General features: G+C 42.0%; 1 protein-coding gene across 5 annotated transcripts in view; it reads left to right on the top strand.

The window, feature by feature from the left end:
- Positions 1–16430, top strand: part of LOC129369608 (protein unc-13 homolog C) — a 128614-nt gene that overhangs the window by 94725 nt on the left and 17459 nt on the right. For 3 of the 5 annotated variants that reach the window (XM_055045125.1, XM_055045124.1, XM_055045123.1), the window contains 6 exons: positions 2306–2432; positions 4387–4483; positions 6071–6214; positions 6417–6494; positions 9043–9120; positions 16022–16110. In XM_055045125.1, the coding sequence (XP_054901100.1) occupies positions 2306–2432; positions 4387–4483; positions 6071–6214; positions 6417–6494; positions 9043–9120; positions 16022–16110 (613 nt within the window). Of the gene's footprint in view, positions 1–2305; positions 2433–4386; positions 4484–6070; positions 6215–6416; positions 6495–9042; positions 9121–10803; positions 10831–16021; positions 16111–16430 lie in introns of all 5 variants that reach the window. The other 2 variants (XM_055045122.1, XM_055045121.1) reach the window with 1 other exon arrangement.

Raw genomic sequence — 16430 nt, 5'->3', positions numbered from 1 at the left:
CCCTCTCTTTCTCTCCTTTTTTTTTTTTTACTTCTTTCCATTCTGAATTACACCAGTGTCTCCTCCGAAAGCCCCAACAATGAAAACGTGTCAGTCCTCGCTTACCAGCACAGCGGCTTCTGCAAACCAACACATTTTTGCTCAAATTCTCAACCGGGTCTCGGCATTCGTCGCTGGTGCCTGTTTTTTTTTGACGCCGCCACAACTTTGCCTAAAGAGGCGGGCCATTTGTGTCTCTCCATTTAGTGCTGCTTCGATTCATCGATTGGCGCTGTCAGAGTTCCTCCATCGATTGAGAAGCAGGGGCCTGTGAAGACAGGCAGCTGCATTTTTTTCTTTCTTTTTTTTTGTTTTGATTGCCGCACCCTTGAGAATCTTTCCAGTGATCACTTTCCCTCCTTCTAAAAATGTGAAGGCGCGGTTGCGGTGCTGCTTCAGAGGTCGCACACCCTGGGAGCCGTTTCCCTCTGAACTTTGTGTTGGTTCTCATGCCAACTTTCTGAGTTTCCCTCTACCTGAAGTTCTTTGAACGGATTGCAGATTTATTCTCGTTTGCCCTTTTTTATTTCGTCCAACATCTGCGTTTCGATTCATCAAATTTTAACGTCAGACAAAGACGAGCTGCGTAAACTATAAAACAGAATTTAGGAACTTAAATTACAATTGACCAAAAGGGCGGAGAAAGAATGAGAACCAGATCTGAAAGTCAAGCTGGTTCTCATTTCAGAAGTGATTCTCCCCTCATTTTAATAATCGGTTGTGCCACTCTTGGCGGCCGTCGAGCATCTGTCGAGCAATTCTTCTCGTTCTTCTTCTTGGCAGAATCGTGCGAAATCAGCCTCGGCGCTTGGACGGTTTTCAAACCATCTCAACCAAAATCACAAACGCTGCTCAATCCCAGAGCTTAACTTTGTGTTTCTGAGTGAGTCAGAGGTGAACCTGCTGCCACAAGATTATTGTCCTGCAGTCCAGCCCCAATGCGCTGAAACCCGACGGTCACGGAGCGGCGGGCGGACTTCCTCACCGAGGATAACCTGCGTGAGGAAGGAAAGTTCCAGGGTCCGAGTCATCAAGCTCTTCGAGATGCAAAGCAAACCCAAAAGAACCGCCACACCAGAAAAAAAAAGTGTTTATTTGGAGCAACTTTTAAAAAATGACTCTAATTTTCTACAGCTAATGTTATTGTTTTGCTCAAGCTATAATGGTGAAATCATAATTATAGTTAAGCAACAGTAATAAAAATAGCTGTAACAAAGCTTTTTTAAAGTTGCTTCAAATGAACAATTTTTTTCAGTGCGCTGCTAAAGTTATATTTGAAAGTAATTTAAAAATAAATAAATAAATGTGTTAGTGTTACTCCAGCTGTATCTTCACTCAAAAAGCTGCACTTTTTTCTTGAGAGTTCACAGAATCGTTTTCCAAAAATCTTGTGATTCATGAATATTTGCTTTGGTCCTTTGACTTAGAATAAATGACCAAAAATAAAAATAAAAAAATTAAAAAAAATAAATAAAAATTCTTGCAGCTGCACAGCATCCAAAGTCAAAATAAACAGAACTTTCCTGTCAGAGGAATTAAAGGAAATAGAAATCAAAATGTAAGTAAGAGAACGACTCCAACATGCTGCCACCATGAGTGGCGTGACTCTCCAAACGATGTGACATAATACACAACTTTACACAATAAATATCTATAAATATATCTATTTTCTAAGTGTCTTTACTGCATGGTATGCTTCCTCCCTCAGTTCTTCCTCTTTTGTCTGATCTCCATTTCTCCTCCAACGGCTCTCTCTTTCTTTCTCTCTCTCTCTCTTTTCTTCTGGATTTCCTCTGTCCTCGGCTGCACCGTCGCCATGCGTTTTTCTCTCGGGGGGGGGATTCCTCAGAAATGTTTAACTCTCTTTGAAATTCCTGAAGTGACTCAGCAGACGTGTCGGCTGATTTGAATAGCGCTCCGCTTTGGTGTCGGTTCGTTGGCGATGATTAAGAAGACCTTCCTTTGTGAGGACAAAGCTGGGCACATTTACAAGTTCGGTGTTGTTTTTCTCGTGCTTTAATAGCTCAGGGCTTTATTCAAAAATAAATAAGTACAAAAAGTGGGCCAGAGAGGACGTTGGCGTGAAAGCATCCACTGCTGCTGCTGATGTTCGTGTTTCGCTGTCTGTCTGTTCTTGTGAATGCTTTGAGAAGAGCGCATGCGACATAGGTAGAGCTGAGACGTTGTGTTCTTTGCAATTGCCCCAACTTCGTTTGTTGCTGCCCCGTAGTGAAATGTTCTTCTCTCTATGTGTTTCGCATTGCAGAGCACGATAAGCATCGCCTATGCAAAAGCACGGAGTACATGAACCTTCACTTCAAAGTCAAGTGGTTCCATAACGAGTACGTCCGCGATCTGCCGGCCTTCAAGGATGTTCCACCTGAATATTCTCTGTAAGTGGTCATTTGCATGAGAAGATATCCCTTACCTTCTGTGGCAATTAAATGCTGGCCTAGTTTCTAAATTTAGATCTCAGTTTGGTAGGGGAAAAAAAAAAAAAAAAGGGTCTAATTTTACATGAACTGGAACAAAATCCATAAATGGTCAAATTATTAGGGAAATAAAATGTATCAGATCGTATTGAGCACATAAACATAGATTATGGTTATTATTTCATAAAGCTGGCTTATGAGAATTTGAGGACAATCGGAGCTGCGTTCGAGCGCCGTGAGACGTTTACTGACGCTCGTTAAAGCCTGCGCTTCAGAGTAGGGATGCTAGGAGTTCCTGTGCGTCTGTCCTTTCCCTCAGTGCATGTTGCGCGATGGCGAACATTTACTAACGACAGAAAGGAAAGGCTTAATTAAAGCAGTGGGAAGACGCATAAAGGTGCAAATGGAGTGACTGGTGGCTTTCATGAGGCTTTATGCTGATTAAACTAAAAACGACCCGAAATGAAATGAAAGTGAGGGCAGCTGCCAAAAGGTCCCTCTTGACTGTGCAGCATAAAAATGGCAAAGGCCGCGACATTTCCTTGATGCGCTATGTAAATGTGGCCTCATGAATGACCGCCGTGTTATTTCATCAAACAGAATAAAATCCGGTTCGACTTCCTGCGTCGGGCGACTCGCTGGCAGCAATGCTCACTGAGAGACCGAGGTCTGCAACCACGTCGTGTTAATCAGTTCATACTGAAAGCATATTTTTGTACGCTGGTCACATACCGACACGGTTGACGTCATCACGTGACCAACGTGGACATCGTCATGACGTCACACGTTGTCGACACGTGAAAAACGCGTTCCGACGACTCACAGTGTCGATGCATGAAAACTGTTATGTTGCGGCAACAATTAGCGTTTCCTGTTGCGATACGACGTTGCTGTAGATTTATGTTTTTTTCGCAGGGCCGTCTTTATGCTTCTGTATCAGCCTGTTGTTCCTTTAGCAACCTGTCTTTGAGAGAAAAACATGCATACAAGGCGCTCCCTCCCGCCTGACCACTCTATCAGATTAACGATTCGCCCGCCTCGTCTCCAACGCCGTCACTCAAACGCCGGATTGATTCTACACATACAACTCCATACTACGCGCTTCTCCTCCTCTCTCACCTTTCTCTGTCAACACACGTGTTTTATTTGTTCATTAGCTTTGCCGTAAGTGGCAGCTGTCTGCAGACTGGGAGTAGATTCATCTCGAGAGAGCAAATTCAAGTTGAAGACATTACTGCACAGTTACAGCACGACTAACATCTCTGTCATCCGTCTTTTATTCCTGAATGAACCTGGGCGCCTTAATCCCTCCGCAATCTGATGCCTCATACAAACCCAGAGGTGGGAGGAGAACCCAGAGATTGTAGTCAAGTAAGAATTGCACTTGTTACATAGTTAAAGTAAAGGTTGGAAAAAAAAATAGCCATATGAGAAGTTACTTAAGAAAGAGTGAAATAGTACATGCACAGAAAGTATGTAAAAAATAAAAAGTAAAGTCATGTGGAAATTTTGGTGTTTTGAAGATCAAAATAACAATAATACGACTGCGAAAACTGCAGCTCTGTGTCTGGTGACTTTTTGTTTAAAAAAAAAAAAAGCCTGTTCTTCCATCTGTGAAGCTGTTCATTGTGGGTTCAGTACCCAGAAATTGTTACTCAAACAAGATCAGTGACACTTCACAATGAAATTACTCCAAAGTACAGCATAGAGACAAGCACAAGTGCTTCTCCCCAAAAATATCGCTCAAGTAAATGTAACCGAGTAATTCCAACTAGTTTCCACCAAACTCTGTCTCTGAACCTCCATCGAAACCACACATGAATCTCATTTTCATTGGGGAAACGACCAGTGTGACGAGATGCCGTGGGTGAGAAATCACGCCAACGTCCGGCGACGTGTCCTTCTCTTCTTGCAGGTGGTTCGAGCCCTTCGTCATTCAGTGGCTGGATGAGAACGAAGTCGTTGCCATGGATTTCCTCAACGGAGCTCTTGAAAGAGACAAGAAAGACGGCGTGAGTATGGCACTGAATTATTTCTCAAGAAGTAGGCTTTATTTTTATCCAGCTGTCCGGGCCACTCAACGTCTGCTTCCTTAATGTCCGCGATGTCCTCCCCGAGACCCAATTTGCATTTTGAGGAGAGTGTGGGGTAGGGTGTCGGTGGGACAAGGGACATTTTGCACAGTCAAGAAACGCCTCTCGCCCTGAGACGTGACAAGACAGGAATACAAAAGAAAGCCGTCAATTAAAAATTGATACCAGGGAAGGAAGGAAGCGTGTTTTTCCGAGCAGAAGAGGCTTCTGGGGGACGTGACAGGAAATCTGCAGGAGTCGCAGGGAGCTGCTGCGATAGACTGATGCATGACCACATTGCAGCGCATTTCTATGCTTATTTATTCCATTTTATTGAGATCAGTTGGATTCGTCCGTCTGTCTGATGCATTTAGACTCACACAGAACTTTTACGAGCTGCTCTTTTGAAGAGGCGCTTGATGCACAGCTTTATATTCATCGCTGAACTTAAAGTGTATTGAGTTTTTATGCTGAGTAATGAAAACAGTTTGAAACGGTGACCCTAATGTGACCTTTATGAAGGCTTCAGAAAAAGCGCTGGGCAAATTCAGTCCTTCATGGTCCGGTTGTTGCATGATTTACGTGTTTCTCGATTTAAATACGCTTTTTAAAATTTTAAATGATCACATTATTAGTCTAAATTGCTGACAGACATAAAGAAACCATTTAAATTGACAAAACTAGACATAATGATCAGAATTAAATGATTCATTTTGTGTTGTCATGACATAATAACAAATCTGAGCTTTAAGAACTAGAGCAAGAACATCAAAATGCTGTTTCTCCTTAAAAATTGCAACTCTTTTGACATTTTCTGAAACAGAAAAATGAAACTGGGATTCCTCACTAACAGATAAAAAGAGAGCAGACTGAGAGAGTGAGCAGCACAGCAGCAAAGCATTCATAAACCCTCCAAGACTTCAAGCATTTCCAGACACAAATAGTCCCACGGCAGATGGAGCTGGATGGGTAAAACAGGGCAACTTCACTAGCATAGCTTCAGCTTCCTCTCATCCGCTGGTATTTAACTACAAAGAGTTAGATCTGTTGATGTGCTCGAAATACGCCTCCATAAAAAGAAACGTACATCTCTCTGCATCTCTATTCCTTTTTAAGTACCTCGTCTCATTTCAGTCAGTTTCCATTCTAATATTTGCTGTTCTCTGGCGGCACTTATGCATTGAAATTTGAAAAGCTTCAGGATGTTCAGTGTTTTGATGACCAATCGGAAAGGGCGAATTAGAAACTCGTCCGATTTCAATCGGCAGTAGATTTTCTTTAGAAACACATCCAACCGTTTTGGGGGCAACAGGCCGTGAGGACCAGAGCCGCCGTCTCCTCGATGTGCAACGTCGTCGTTGATTTCCTGACTTCCTCATTTAGCGCATACATTGTCTACTCCAGTATTTCAATTCACACACGCTCAGAATTTGATTCCCATTATCAGCTCACGTCAGCAATCGTTTGCCTGTTTCTCCCTCTCTCTTCTGAACTCTGACCCCGTCTCCCTCCCTCCCTCCGCTGCAGTTCCAGCAAACCTCGGAGCACGCCCTCTTCTCCTGCTCCGTGGTGGACGTGTTCACTCAACTGAACCAGAGCTTTGAGATCATCAAGAAGCTGGAATGCCCAAACCCGCAGGCTCTGGCGCATTTCATGTGCCGTTTTGCGAAGGTCAGTTTCCCGCGCAGGCACCCCGTCCTGGTGCTTCTGCCGCGGCCTTTAAAACCTTTCAGTTGAGGTGTTTGTCATCAGTCTGGGCAGATTTGTTTCGCGTGCGTCGTTTTGTTTTATATCTGCGGCGTAATTGACCACGTTTGCTAACGACCACGCCAGCAAACAAACATTAATTATAATGTCCTTTCTGCTCCTGCAGACTATCAACAAGGTTCTCTTGCAATATGCTGCAATCATTTCCAAGGAGTTTCCATTGCATCTCAACAAGGAGAACGTGGTAAGTGGATTCTCTTTCCCTGCACCCAAGTTATTTTTGGGGGGATGTGCAAGTGCAAACCTGGCAACACACAGACGCTTATGAAAAAAAAAAAGTTTTCTATATTCAGTGTCCAGTAATGGTTGGCATGGAGGCCATAAAAGTGTTTTTAAGTATGACTCTTTGTGCAGAGCAAACGAAACAACTCTTTTCTCGCCCGTAGCTGACGAGTCGCCGGTACTTTCCCGGCCTATTGTTTAAAGTGACGGATGGCTAAACACATGGCTTTGTGAGTGGCCTAATTATTCACATTGGATTTTGAAGCTGAAAGGAGAGATAACAGGCGGCGAGGGAGCAGATGTTTTCGTTACAGTGCTGACGGTCTCATTACTACTGTCCCCGAGAAGAAAGTAAAGCGCGCCTTCCCTTGACAGGACTACAGTGACAGATGATGGGAAAAATAGAGGGATTGAGATGCGAGCCGACTGTTGTATTTGCACCCAATTGACCGGCCGCAGGGCCAGGGAAAGGTATTCGCTGTCACGTGACAACCATAAACTTCAGTGTGTTTCAGGAGGATTTTAAGTGCCAAAGCAGCAAGTAACTGTGACGCAAAAGGACAAACGTGTGTTTCTAAATGTCTTGCTGGTGACATTTTTGACAATTGTAGAGTTTGAGGTCACCGAGAAGCTGGAATGCCCAAACCTGCAGCTAAAAAATAGCTAAGCACAGCAATGTTTAGCTATTTTTAGGTATGCTTTTACCTAAACATAGCCACAGGCATAGCGATGTTTAGCTATGTTTTGAATTCACTGCAACTTTCTGTCCTCCAGACCTCATTTAAAGAGTAAACTGAGTCCAATTTTGCATAATGTAAGCTCCATAAAATTGCTGCTGTTTTGTGGCTGACTTTGAGATTTAATAGAAAAAGTTGGGGAGAAACTTTAATCAGGGTTTGATTAGAAAAATACCAATACAACTGCTAACCAACCAAAAAAAACAAAAACACAAAAAACCCCCATAGCTGTCAAACTAAGCTGGCCAGCCACTTGAGGAGGGGATTAATTAGAGATCCATAGTAATTCAAGGGGAGCTTTTCAACTCAAATGGAACAATTCTGTTAAAAAAGTGCTGACCCACGTGAAAGGATTGAAATAAATACATATTTCGTTGTGAAACTGCCTTGTCAAATGTAAATACATTTCAGAAATGATGACAAGACTTTAAAACTGATCTCCAGAAAAACTCTCCGTCAAGTTAGACCTTGATCTGCTCTGCAGAGAACAGTCAGACATTTCAGCCTTTCAGCACGCAAAAGTGTTACAGTCCTACCCCTCATTTGTGTTGGTTTTTATAAAACTTTGAATAAAAATGAATTCTAGTTTGCGGTTCTTGCAAATCTTTAAGTTCTGAAAGTTTTTGCGAAACATTGCATGAGCTCTAAATCATTTCTGTCCATTATCTTCTAATACGGGTCAAGATGGGTTACTAGTTCTTGTTCATGACCCAGAAGGTTAAATAATCACTCTCTGGGCCAGGGTTGCGTCCCAACCACAGGTCTGATACCGATATCAATATCAGCGGTTTAGTATCAGCCGATACCGATCTGATACAGAAACTGGACTGACTTAAATGCTTCTTTTTAAAAACACACATAAATGTACACTTAAATACACCAATAGCTTCACAAGCTTGGCCAAACATATAAAAACAACACAACTTTAATTTGTTGGGACTTTAAAAGCTAGTACAAATAAATAATAAAGAAAGAAAAAAAAAAACCTAAACAAGAGTTGAACTTTTTTTTTATGTTTTCTTCTTCTTTTTTTACATGTAAAAAAATAAACTGCATCAAACCTTCTTTCAAATGGTTCAGAAAGTGCAAGTAGGAATTCTGAAAATAATGTAAAATAAACAAAAAAGCGTCACATTGCTCAGAGTAGATCTGTCCTTACGGTTTGGGCACATTGCCCACCGATAGCCAGGCTGTTTTTCAACACAGATAGTGTGTTAGGTATGTGAACCTTGAGGGTTTGAAAGACACCAATCATCCTTTTCCTGTGGGGCCAAGGATTTTAGTATTAGTAGTATTCATTACTGAACTACTAATTAAGACATTGCGCCTTGCCTTCTGTTGTGTTTTCAGACAACTCGCATGATATACGAGTCGGTGAGAGTCTCCAGATTTATTCTGGGTGTCTGTAAAAAGTGGCGTGATTAATCTCTGTCATCTGTTAAACTCGTTGTGGAGCAGAGAAATCGATAACGTCTGACACATTCAGTGCAGACATTTCTCTCCTCGTTGTGTTATGTATTGCATTTCCCTGCTGACTTTTTGAGCACAGTCTTCTTTGTATAGATGATGTGTCACGACGTGAAAGCTGATGGATTTCGCGGTGGTTGCCCCCATCATTTTTCTTTTGACTTATTTACCTTTGTTTTTTTTAAATTATCATTATTCTTGTGTTTCCAGTTATATTGGCTAATCGTGGGCTCTCAAACCATGACAATACAATCACAACAGTTGTCAAGAAAAAGTCTGATCACTTTCATTTTTACTCTTCCGCAGCCGTGCATAATCCTCAACAACATCCAGCAACTTCGAGTCCAGCTGGAGAAGATGTTTGAGTCCATGGGCGGGAAGCAGGTCTGTGCGTCTGCATGTGTTGCTCGCGAATGTTTTCTGTTCCATATTTTGAAGTCCATGCCTGGCGGCAGCGCCAGGTCCGGTATAGCGCCTCTGGGGCTGACGGGACGTCTTGAGAAGTGTCTCACCTGAAACATTCGAACCGATCTGAGATCCACGTCGGCAATGCTGATTTTCATTAATATGCGAGTGCTTATTTTTTCCATTGCATGTTGTTAAAATCGATTTGAGACGTCCTTGATGTCCTGATGTCGGTCTATTAGCTCTGCTTAATAATCTCCTCTGTCTCTTAGCTTCTTCGAAGCCCCGGCTGCTACTACTCTGGATACTTTACAAATAATTTTTTTCATTTTTAAAAAATAAATAAATACATTTGCTCCAGAGGATTCCTATGAAAAAAAAAAAAAAGTCAGATCTCTGTCACATCAGCTGGCGGTGCCAAAGTTGGCATTAAAAAAAACAAAAAAAACTGAGTTAATTTGTTGTTTCTAATATTTCCTGGACATTCGAGCCACACTAGGGTTGCCAGCTCTCTTGTCGTCACCTGGACGTCCTGCATAAAGGAGCAGCTGATTCCGTCTCGTATTTGCCCCGTGTGTCGAAAGCTGTTTTTTGATCCCGGTGCCGCTCTCTTACAGACTGCGGATCCGATCAGGCTGCGTAGCATGTCTCTGTTTTGTGCCAAACATGAGGATCGGCGCCTGATTCGTGTCAGAAACACTGCAGACGAATATGTCTGGTAAATATAAGAGGCAAATTATTGTTTGCCTGTCTGCAGGGATGCTTAGTGTCAGGAGTTTTTGATTATTATCAAAAACATAAAAAAAAGACAAAGGACGGAGCACAAATTAAACAAAGTAATAAACTAAAATCATCATTGTGATTTGAATAATTATTTCCTTGTGTCCCTGCTGACAGCTCAGTTTTGGGGGGGATGATGATTGTGTGTGTTTTTCAGTATATTCAAAACAAATACTCAAAACAACACATAAAATGAATTTTGAAGTCTTTGCGAACAAAATTGTCCTTCAAATAAGGGCCAGTTGAGACCAAAGCACTAAACTGAAGACTTTTATTGACCAGTTTTTGGTAGGAAAAGAGAAAAAGACGAGACAAACGATAAATCGTGCCCAAAAAAATATTGAATTTGTTTGAATTCATCATGCAATCAATCGATTTATTGATTATTGTGACAGGTCTTGAAAAAAAAGAAAGAAAGAAAAGTTGGCAACCCTAGTTGACAAAAGAGAGAGAAAAAGAAAAACTTTGGAAAATCTTTTGACAAATCTTCAAATCTCTGTTTTTCCCTCACTAAATGTCACAAACACATTTGTAAAGTATCCATGTATCTGTGGGTCTGAGTGTTTCCCCGAAACCACTTCCCCACCACCAACCCTCTGTTTATATCCCGTATCTGTCCACCTTGTCAGCAAGTCTCATGCTAAATCTCTAAATTCTGTGCTGCATTTTAAATCCGGGTGATCTTCCTCTCGTCGCCCCTTCGCCTACCTGTCGGCGTGTCCGACCCTAAAATCTAGCCTGTCGTCCGCACGATCTCGTACAACTTCAGCCGCATGTGTCTCTGTAGTTTCTAACACCTGTCTCGCCTTGCATTTTGTCTCCTGTCGTTGTGTCCTCTGTTCCCCTCCGTGTCCTTCCTGTGCTCTCTCTCTCTGCCTCCAGGAGGAGGGGGTTGTCTCCTTCTGTAAGGTGTGTGCAAATAGGACTCATCCACAGCCCTTCTTGCCATTTACCAAAATATTCCAACTAAGCACCCCGCCACACACGACCCCTTGCCACCCCTCACGCTCCTATGCCGCTCACACTCCACCAGCAAGCATGTGCCACAGAGCATATGGAGCTGAAATTACCCATCACCCTTCTGGACAGGCTGCTTAAGCTCGCCATCCCCTGCTCTCTGGAGATACTGGCTCAAATCATCGGATCCCATCGTTATTTTAAGCTGTCTGCTTTTTATTTTTTTCTTCTTGTTTTTTTTTTTTTTTTTCCTTCACCCCTCTGCCACTTTCCCCTCACTGTGCTGGTTATTTTTGGATGCTGTTTGCCCCTCTCTCCGTCGTTAAAAAAAAAAAGAGAGAGAAGGGAAGTAGTAGGCTCAACTAGTCGATGGCTGTGGTTTTTGTTCCTTCTTGTCCTTTTTCCGAGCTGCATGCAAAAGAGCTTTAGACAGTTTTTTTTGGGTGGGGTTTGTGAGATGGGAGGGAGACGACTGCGTTTAATCAGCTCCTCACACACAAATTTCCCCAGATGTGCCCTCTGCAGACAAGCTGCTGTTTGCAGATCTAACCCCGGATGCATTATTATTTATAATACATAAATAATATGCATTATTTTCAAATGCATATTGACCAGGTTTGATCGATCCTGGATAAATGAATGGATAGTCAATTAAATAAAACAATCAAAATGTTAAAATTGCCACTTCAGGACTTATTTCCACTTAATCTGCGTGTTTGCAGATCTTACTCCGGATTGCTCACGTGCCATTATTTCTAAATGCAGATTGATAATATTGTGTTTTTAACAAAACTGGATAAAATCATTTAAAGTAATTAAAAACAAAACAAAACAAAAAAAAAGTAAAAATGACAGACAATGTCATTTCTGATAAGGAATAAATCAGAACACCCTGTATTTTGTTTCTAGTTAATCTAACTCTTTGCAGATCTAACCATTGATCCCCCATAAGCTCTCATTATTTTGTGTTTATTTAAAGCATATTGACTCCACAAAATTTTATTTCACCTTCCAAAAGTCGCATTTTGAACTCCTGCTTACGACTAAGAACCGCAAAGTAAGTCTTTGCTAAGTCCGCCTGGGAGTTTGCTCTTCTCAGATGTGAGTCTCTCATTGGTTTTCTCCTTGCAAATTTCGCTATTCGTCACAGAATCGTTTTCTTTCTTTTTTTTACCATCAGTAATGAACTCGCAGACTTAAGAGCGCCAGTGTAATTACCTAGAGCCGATATCAAATCGCCGCCAACGACAGAGATTTACAATAATCTCATGCAATGGATTCATCAGCGACTGATTTCCCTAGATTAGCATTGGACTTTATTTTGGGGCGTCCCCGCTGCTTGCGGTGAAATGGCTGTTTGTAAAAACTCTTCCTCTGCTCGGCTCTGAGAGTCGCTTCCAGTCATCTGTGCGGCGGAATAACAACCTGCCAGTGAGCAGATATTGGACTGTTTAAACAGGGAAAGCGAAGTGAGGCTGGGCAGCAGCTGATAGGCTGTCAGCCAGGGGAGTGTGTGTGCTCCTCCAGAGAGCCCTGCACGCCAGTCAGTGTCGATCGAAAGCAGCTACCATGGAGAAGCCAGGTGTTCCATGCATCGCAGACAGGATGTTTTCCTCATATTATTTATAATGAGCAGGGTTTTTTTTGTCTTTCTTTTGTTTCGTTCTCGATTCATCAAGAAAGGTCGGCGCTCACGTAACTCGGTGCGAGAGATGACGTTCGAGAAATTTTGTCTGTTGTTAAAATAGCTGATTTCCGTACCCGAGTCCTCTGTGAAGTTGCTTATACTCGTGCTTTCATTGCTGCTTTCCAATCGACAATTAGAAGATGCGATTGGGAAAAGATGAACGCAAACTTTTGGTGGTTGAACTTTTCAAAACTGTTTCGTTTTAATTGGCAAAAGACACTAGCAACTTCTTTTTAGATTAGAGCAGATTCGGTTTAAAGTGCAATTATGTCTGAGATACAGTCGCGTGGGAAAATGAGTGCACTAAGCTGCATCTGCATGTCTTTTGAAAACGCGTGTTGAACTCAAGGCCCATGGGCCAAATCTGGTCCGCAGCAGCTTTTTATACGGCCCGGTGGACTCCAAATGACGTCTAATAGTCCTTCAAGGATCAAAACATTCACAAAATTCTGGATGAACTGATCAATGTGAAAAGATGTTCATTGTTTTTTTAATTTTAAGAAACACTTACTGAAACAAACTGCGATTTGTTGATATTTCAACAGTGGAATCAATTGTTTTTATTGATGCATTCTGGCCCTTTAAGGACATTCTAATTTTTGATATGGCCCAAAATAAAAATGAGTGTGACACCCCCATTTAAAATATTTGTATCTGTTATTTTAATATTACTGGAAAAAATTAAGTAATTTAAATTAGCAATTAAAAATTTGAAAAGAAAAGTACCTCAATTTATGGAATGGAATAAAGTAGGGCGTCCTCATATTTATTCCAAATGAAAATGAGTAAAACAACCTCAGCTGCACTCAATGGGAACAGTGTTAATTTGCCTATTTTATTCTTACTGTTGAAGCGAAAAGTGAACATTTTGAGCTAGAAAGAGCTCAAATCTTTTAAAAGATCATTTTTCTTTTACCTTTACAGTGTAAAGTCGTTTTATTTGGGAGCCAAAGTTCTTTTTTTCTGGCTGTTTGGAGTGTGGTGTTGCAGCCCCGCCCATCCCCCACCTGTAGCTGCCAAAAAAGTCGGTCAGCTGGCCGACATTTCTGTCCTGCAGAGGCTGTCGTCTGGTGAAACAGACGACAGCAGAATCAAAGTGTCATCTTCTCTTCAGAGGAGTTTAGAGGAAATTTGGTTTATGTCACAATTGGCTGTTATTTGGCAGCATTGAAGACACATTTTGACAGAGAGAGAGAAAAAAAAACAGCAAGTTGAAAATCACAGTTCTTTAAGCCACCAAAATAAATATTAGAGTTCAAACTGGAGAAGGCAAGTGATGGATTTTTTGTTTCTTTTCTGTTTTTTGTCTTTCCTTTTCTTTTTTTGTCTCTGCTATCACTTGAAAAGATGTTATCTGTTACTCAGCCAGTGAAATAACAGCCTAACCTCCACAGCCAATTTTCCTGCGGAGGAAAATATCACACATTTGCAGAGGTATAAATCTGTCTTGTTCACGGTGCAGATAAAGGCATGTGTACAGACTCACAATGTCTGTGAAAACATAGGTCTACATATGCGCTTCCCAGCAGAGTCATTTGCCATTGGGAGTGTGTGAGATGAGCGGCTTCAGGGCTGAGTTTATCGGCTCCGGTGTGCTGGTCATGCATGCGGCGCCGTGCTTTTACCTCACGTTGAGTATTCCGCACAAATACATTCACCTGTTTAATTCTCTCGGCATAAATGCCAAATGAAGACAAACATGAACACTAGTGGGGACATCCATCATGTGCATACGCTCAAATATGTTCACTGGCCACTTTCTGGGTACGTCCAGCTGGTACCAGGTTGGTACCCTGTTTCAAACACAACTGTCTTGCGTCCTTTGTGGCGTAGATTCAACTTGATGTCATGACTGCCTCTCAAAGTGCTCTATTACGTTGAGATCTGGTGACTTTACAGAACTTGGAGTACAGTGAAGTCATTTTTATGTTCAAGGAACCAGTTTGAAGTCAATCTAGTTTATCTGTACAGAACATTTCAGCAACAAGGCAGTTCAAAATGCTTTACATCTTAAAACCCCCAAGATGAAAAGAAATAGAAAAAACACCATACTAACTTTGTTGTTGTAACTTTGGACCATGGTGCATTATCCTGCTGGAAGTAGCCGTCTCATGATTGGGTACATTGCAGCGATAAATGAATGGCCTTGGTCAGTCGCATTACTTATGTACCGATGAGCCCTGCCTATTTGTATATTTGGAGACTCACCTATTTGCAGATTTTTCTATGAAACGCAGCTGTAAGTTATTCATGGAAATGTTTCTCTTCATGGCACTCACCTAATATTTGTGAAAAATACTAGATGTTCTCTTGCAAAACACCCAATTTTTCTCGATTGGCTGAAGCCCCAAGAGCAGAGTAAGGATACGGATATTCTCTGCAGATGTTAGCTTTTAGTGCCAAGACGCTTTCCTCTGGACGTGTCAATGCATGTAAAGGTATATTTGGTGTTTGAACTATTAATCGTTCAATATATGTGTTTTTAGAGGGAGTGTCAATTATTCATGTCCCTTAAGTGCCTTGATGTTGTACATTTAGAGATCCTGCTACTTTGGTGGTTATTTGAGCTTGTGTTGCTTTTCTATAATCTTAAACCAGTCTCACCATTCACCTCTTACATGAGCAAGAGCTTCTTGTCTACATAACTCCCATTTATTGGATATTTTCTCTTTCCTTGATCATTTCCTGTTAACCTGAGAGATGGATGTGTCCTCTGCAGTAGATCAGTAGTTTCTGAGATACTCCAGACCAATTAATCTGGCACCAACATGGACACCATGTTCAAAGTCACTTCAATTTCCTTTTCTTCCTCCCTTCTGATGCTCACTTTGAATATCACCAAGTCACCTTCAACAAATGTAGAGGCCTAAATGCTTGGAGTTGCTGCCACGTCTTTGACTAAATCACTGTATTTGCAAGCAATTCGCCTGGTTGACCTGATAAAGTGGCCGGTGGGCGTATGTATCCTGGACATGCCGTGCATGGGCATTCGAATGATTTGTTGAAGTTTTGGCAACGTTTTTACCGTCAGCTTATTTAAAGCATACTCTAAGCTCAGTTTCGTTCTGTGTTTAAATAGTAGCTGATTGTTCACTGCCCTTCATTACATCCATGTTACACCTCAATGCAATTGACTTTTTGGTTTTTCTGTATTCCCCGAGACATAACTCATGCAGCGGTCCACCTAAATGTCCCTGTAGCTAGCTCCCTCGCTGCTGTCACCATGTTTTATGACTCGGCGAGCAGTCCTAATTACAGCGCTCTTAGGTGAGCTGTACGTTTAGAATACAATGGGAGGCAGACGGAGCGAGTCACTAGCGAGCACCTCCCTCCGCTACCCCTAAAGCAACCCCATCACAATAGAGGCATCCTCCTGAGACACAAGGCTCTAGTAAGTCTGGAGTATATAGGGCGTGCGTAGAGGTAGTGACTGTCTATCTCTCTCTGCACTGACAGCTGGATGCAGAGGCCAGTGATCTGCTGAAGGAGCTGCAGAACAAACTCAACACAGTCCTGGATGAGCTCAGCGGGGTGTTTGGCTCCAGGTGGGTAATGGTGTGACTCAAAACTCCACGTGTGCGAGTCTGTAACAAATCCTTTGTGGTCCGTCGATGCATCCATATTTTGTCCCAATGAAGAGAAATTATGCCGTGAGGGTGTTTTTTTTTCTTTTTTTTCCATCGTCAGTCTCAAAATTTAATTGGCTCAAGCTTATGCTTTGTGAGCACAGCAAGTCGCGAAACATTTCAGCGTGAAGGAAAAGACGCCTCCTCTCTGAAAACCTCTTTTGTTGAGCTGATGGGAACAGCGGGACACTGTTGAAAGCACCTACTCAAACATTGACTGAGACAAAGATAAATCCATA

The sequence above is a fragment of the Poeciliopsis prolifica genome, unplaced genomic scaffold (assembly GCF_027474105.1).
Source record: "Poeciliopsis prolifica strain line A6 unplaced genomic scaffold, Auburn_PproV2 SCAFFOLD021, whole genome shotgun sequence".
Lineage (NCBI taxonomy): Eukaryota > Metazoa > Chordata > Actinopteri > Cyprinodontiformes > Poeciliidae > Poeciliopsis > Poeciliopsis prolifica.
This window is presented reverse-complemented; position numbering and strand designations above follow the sequence as displayed.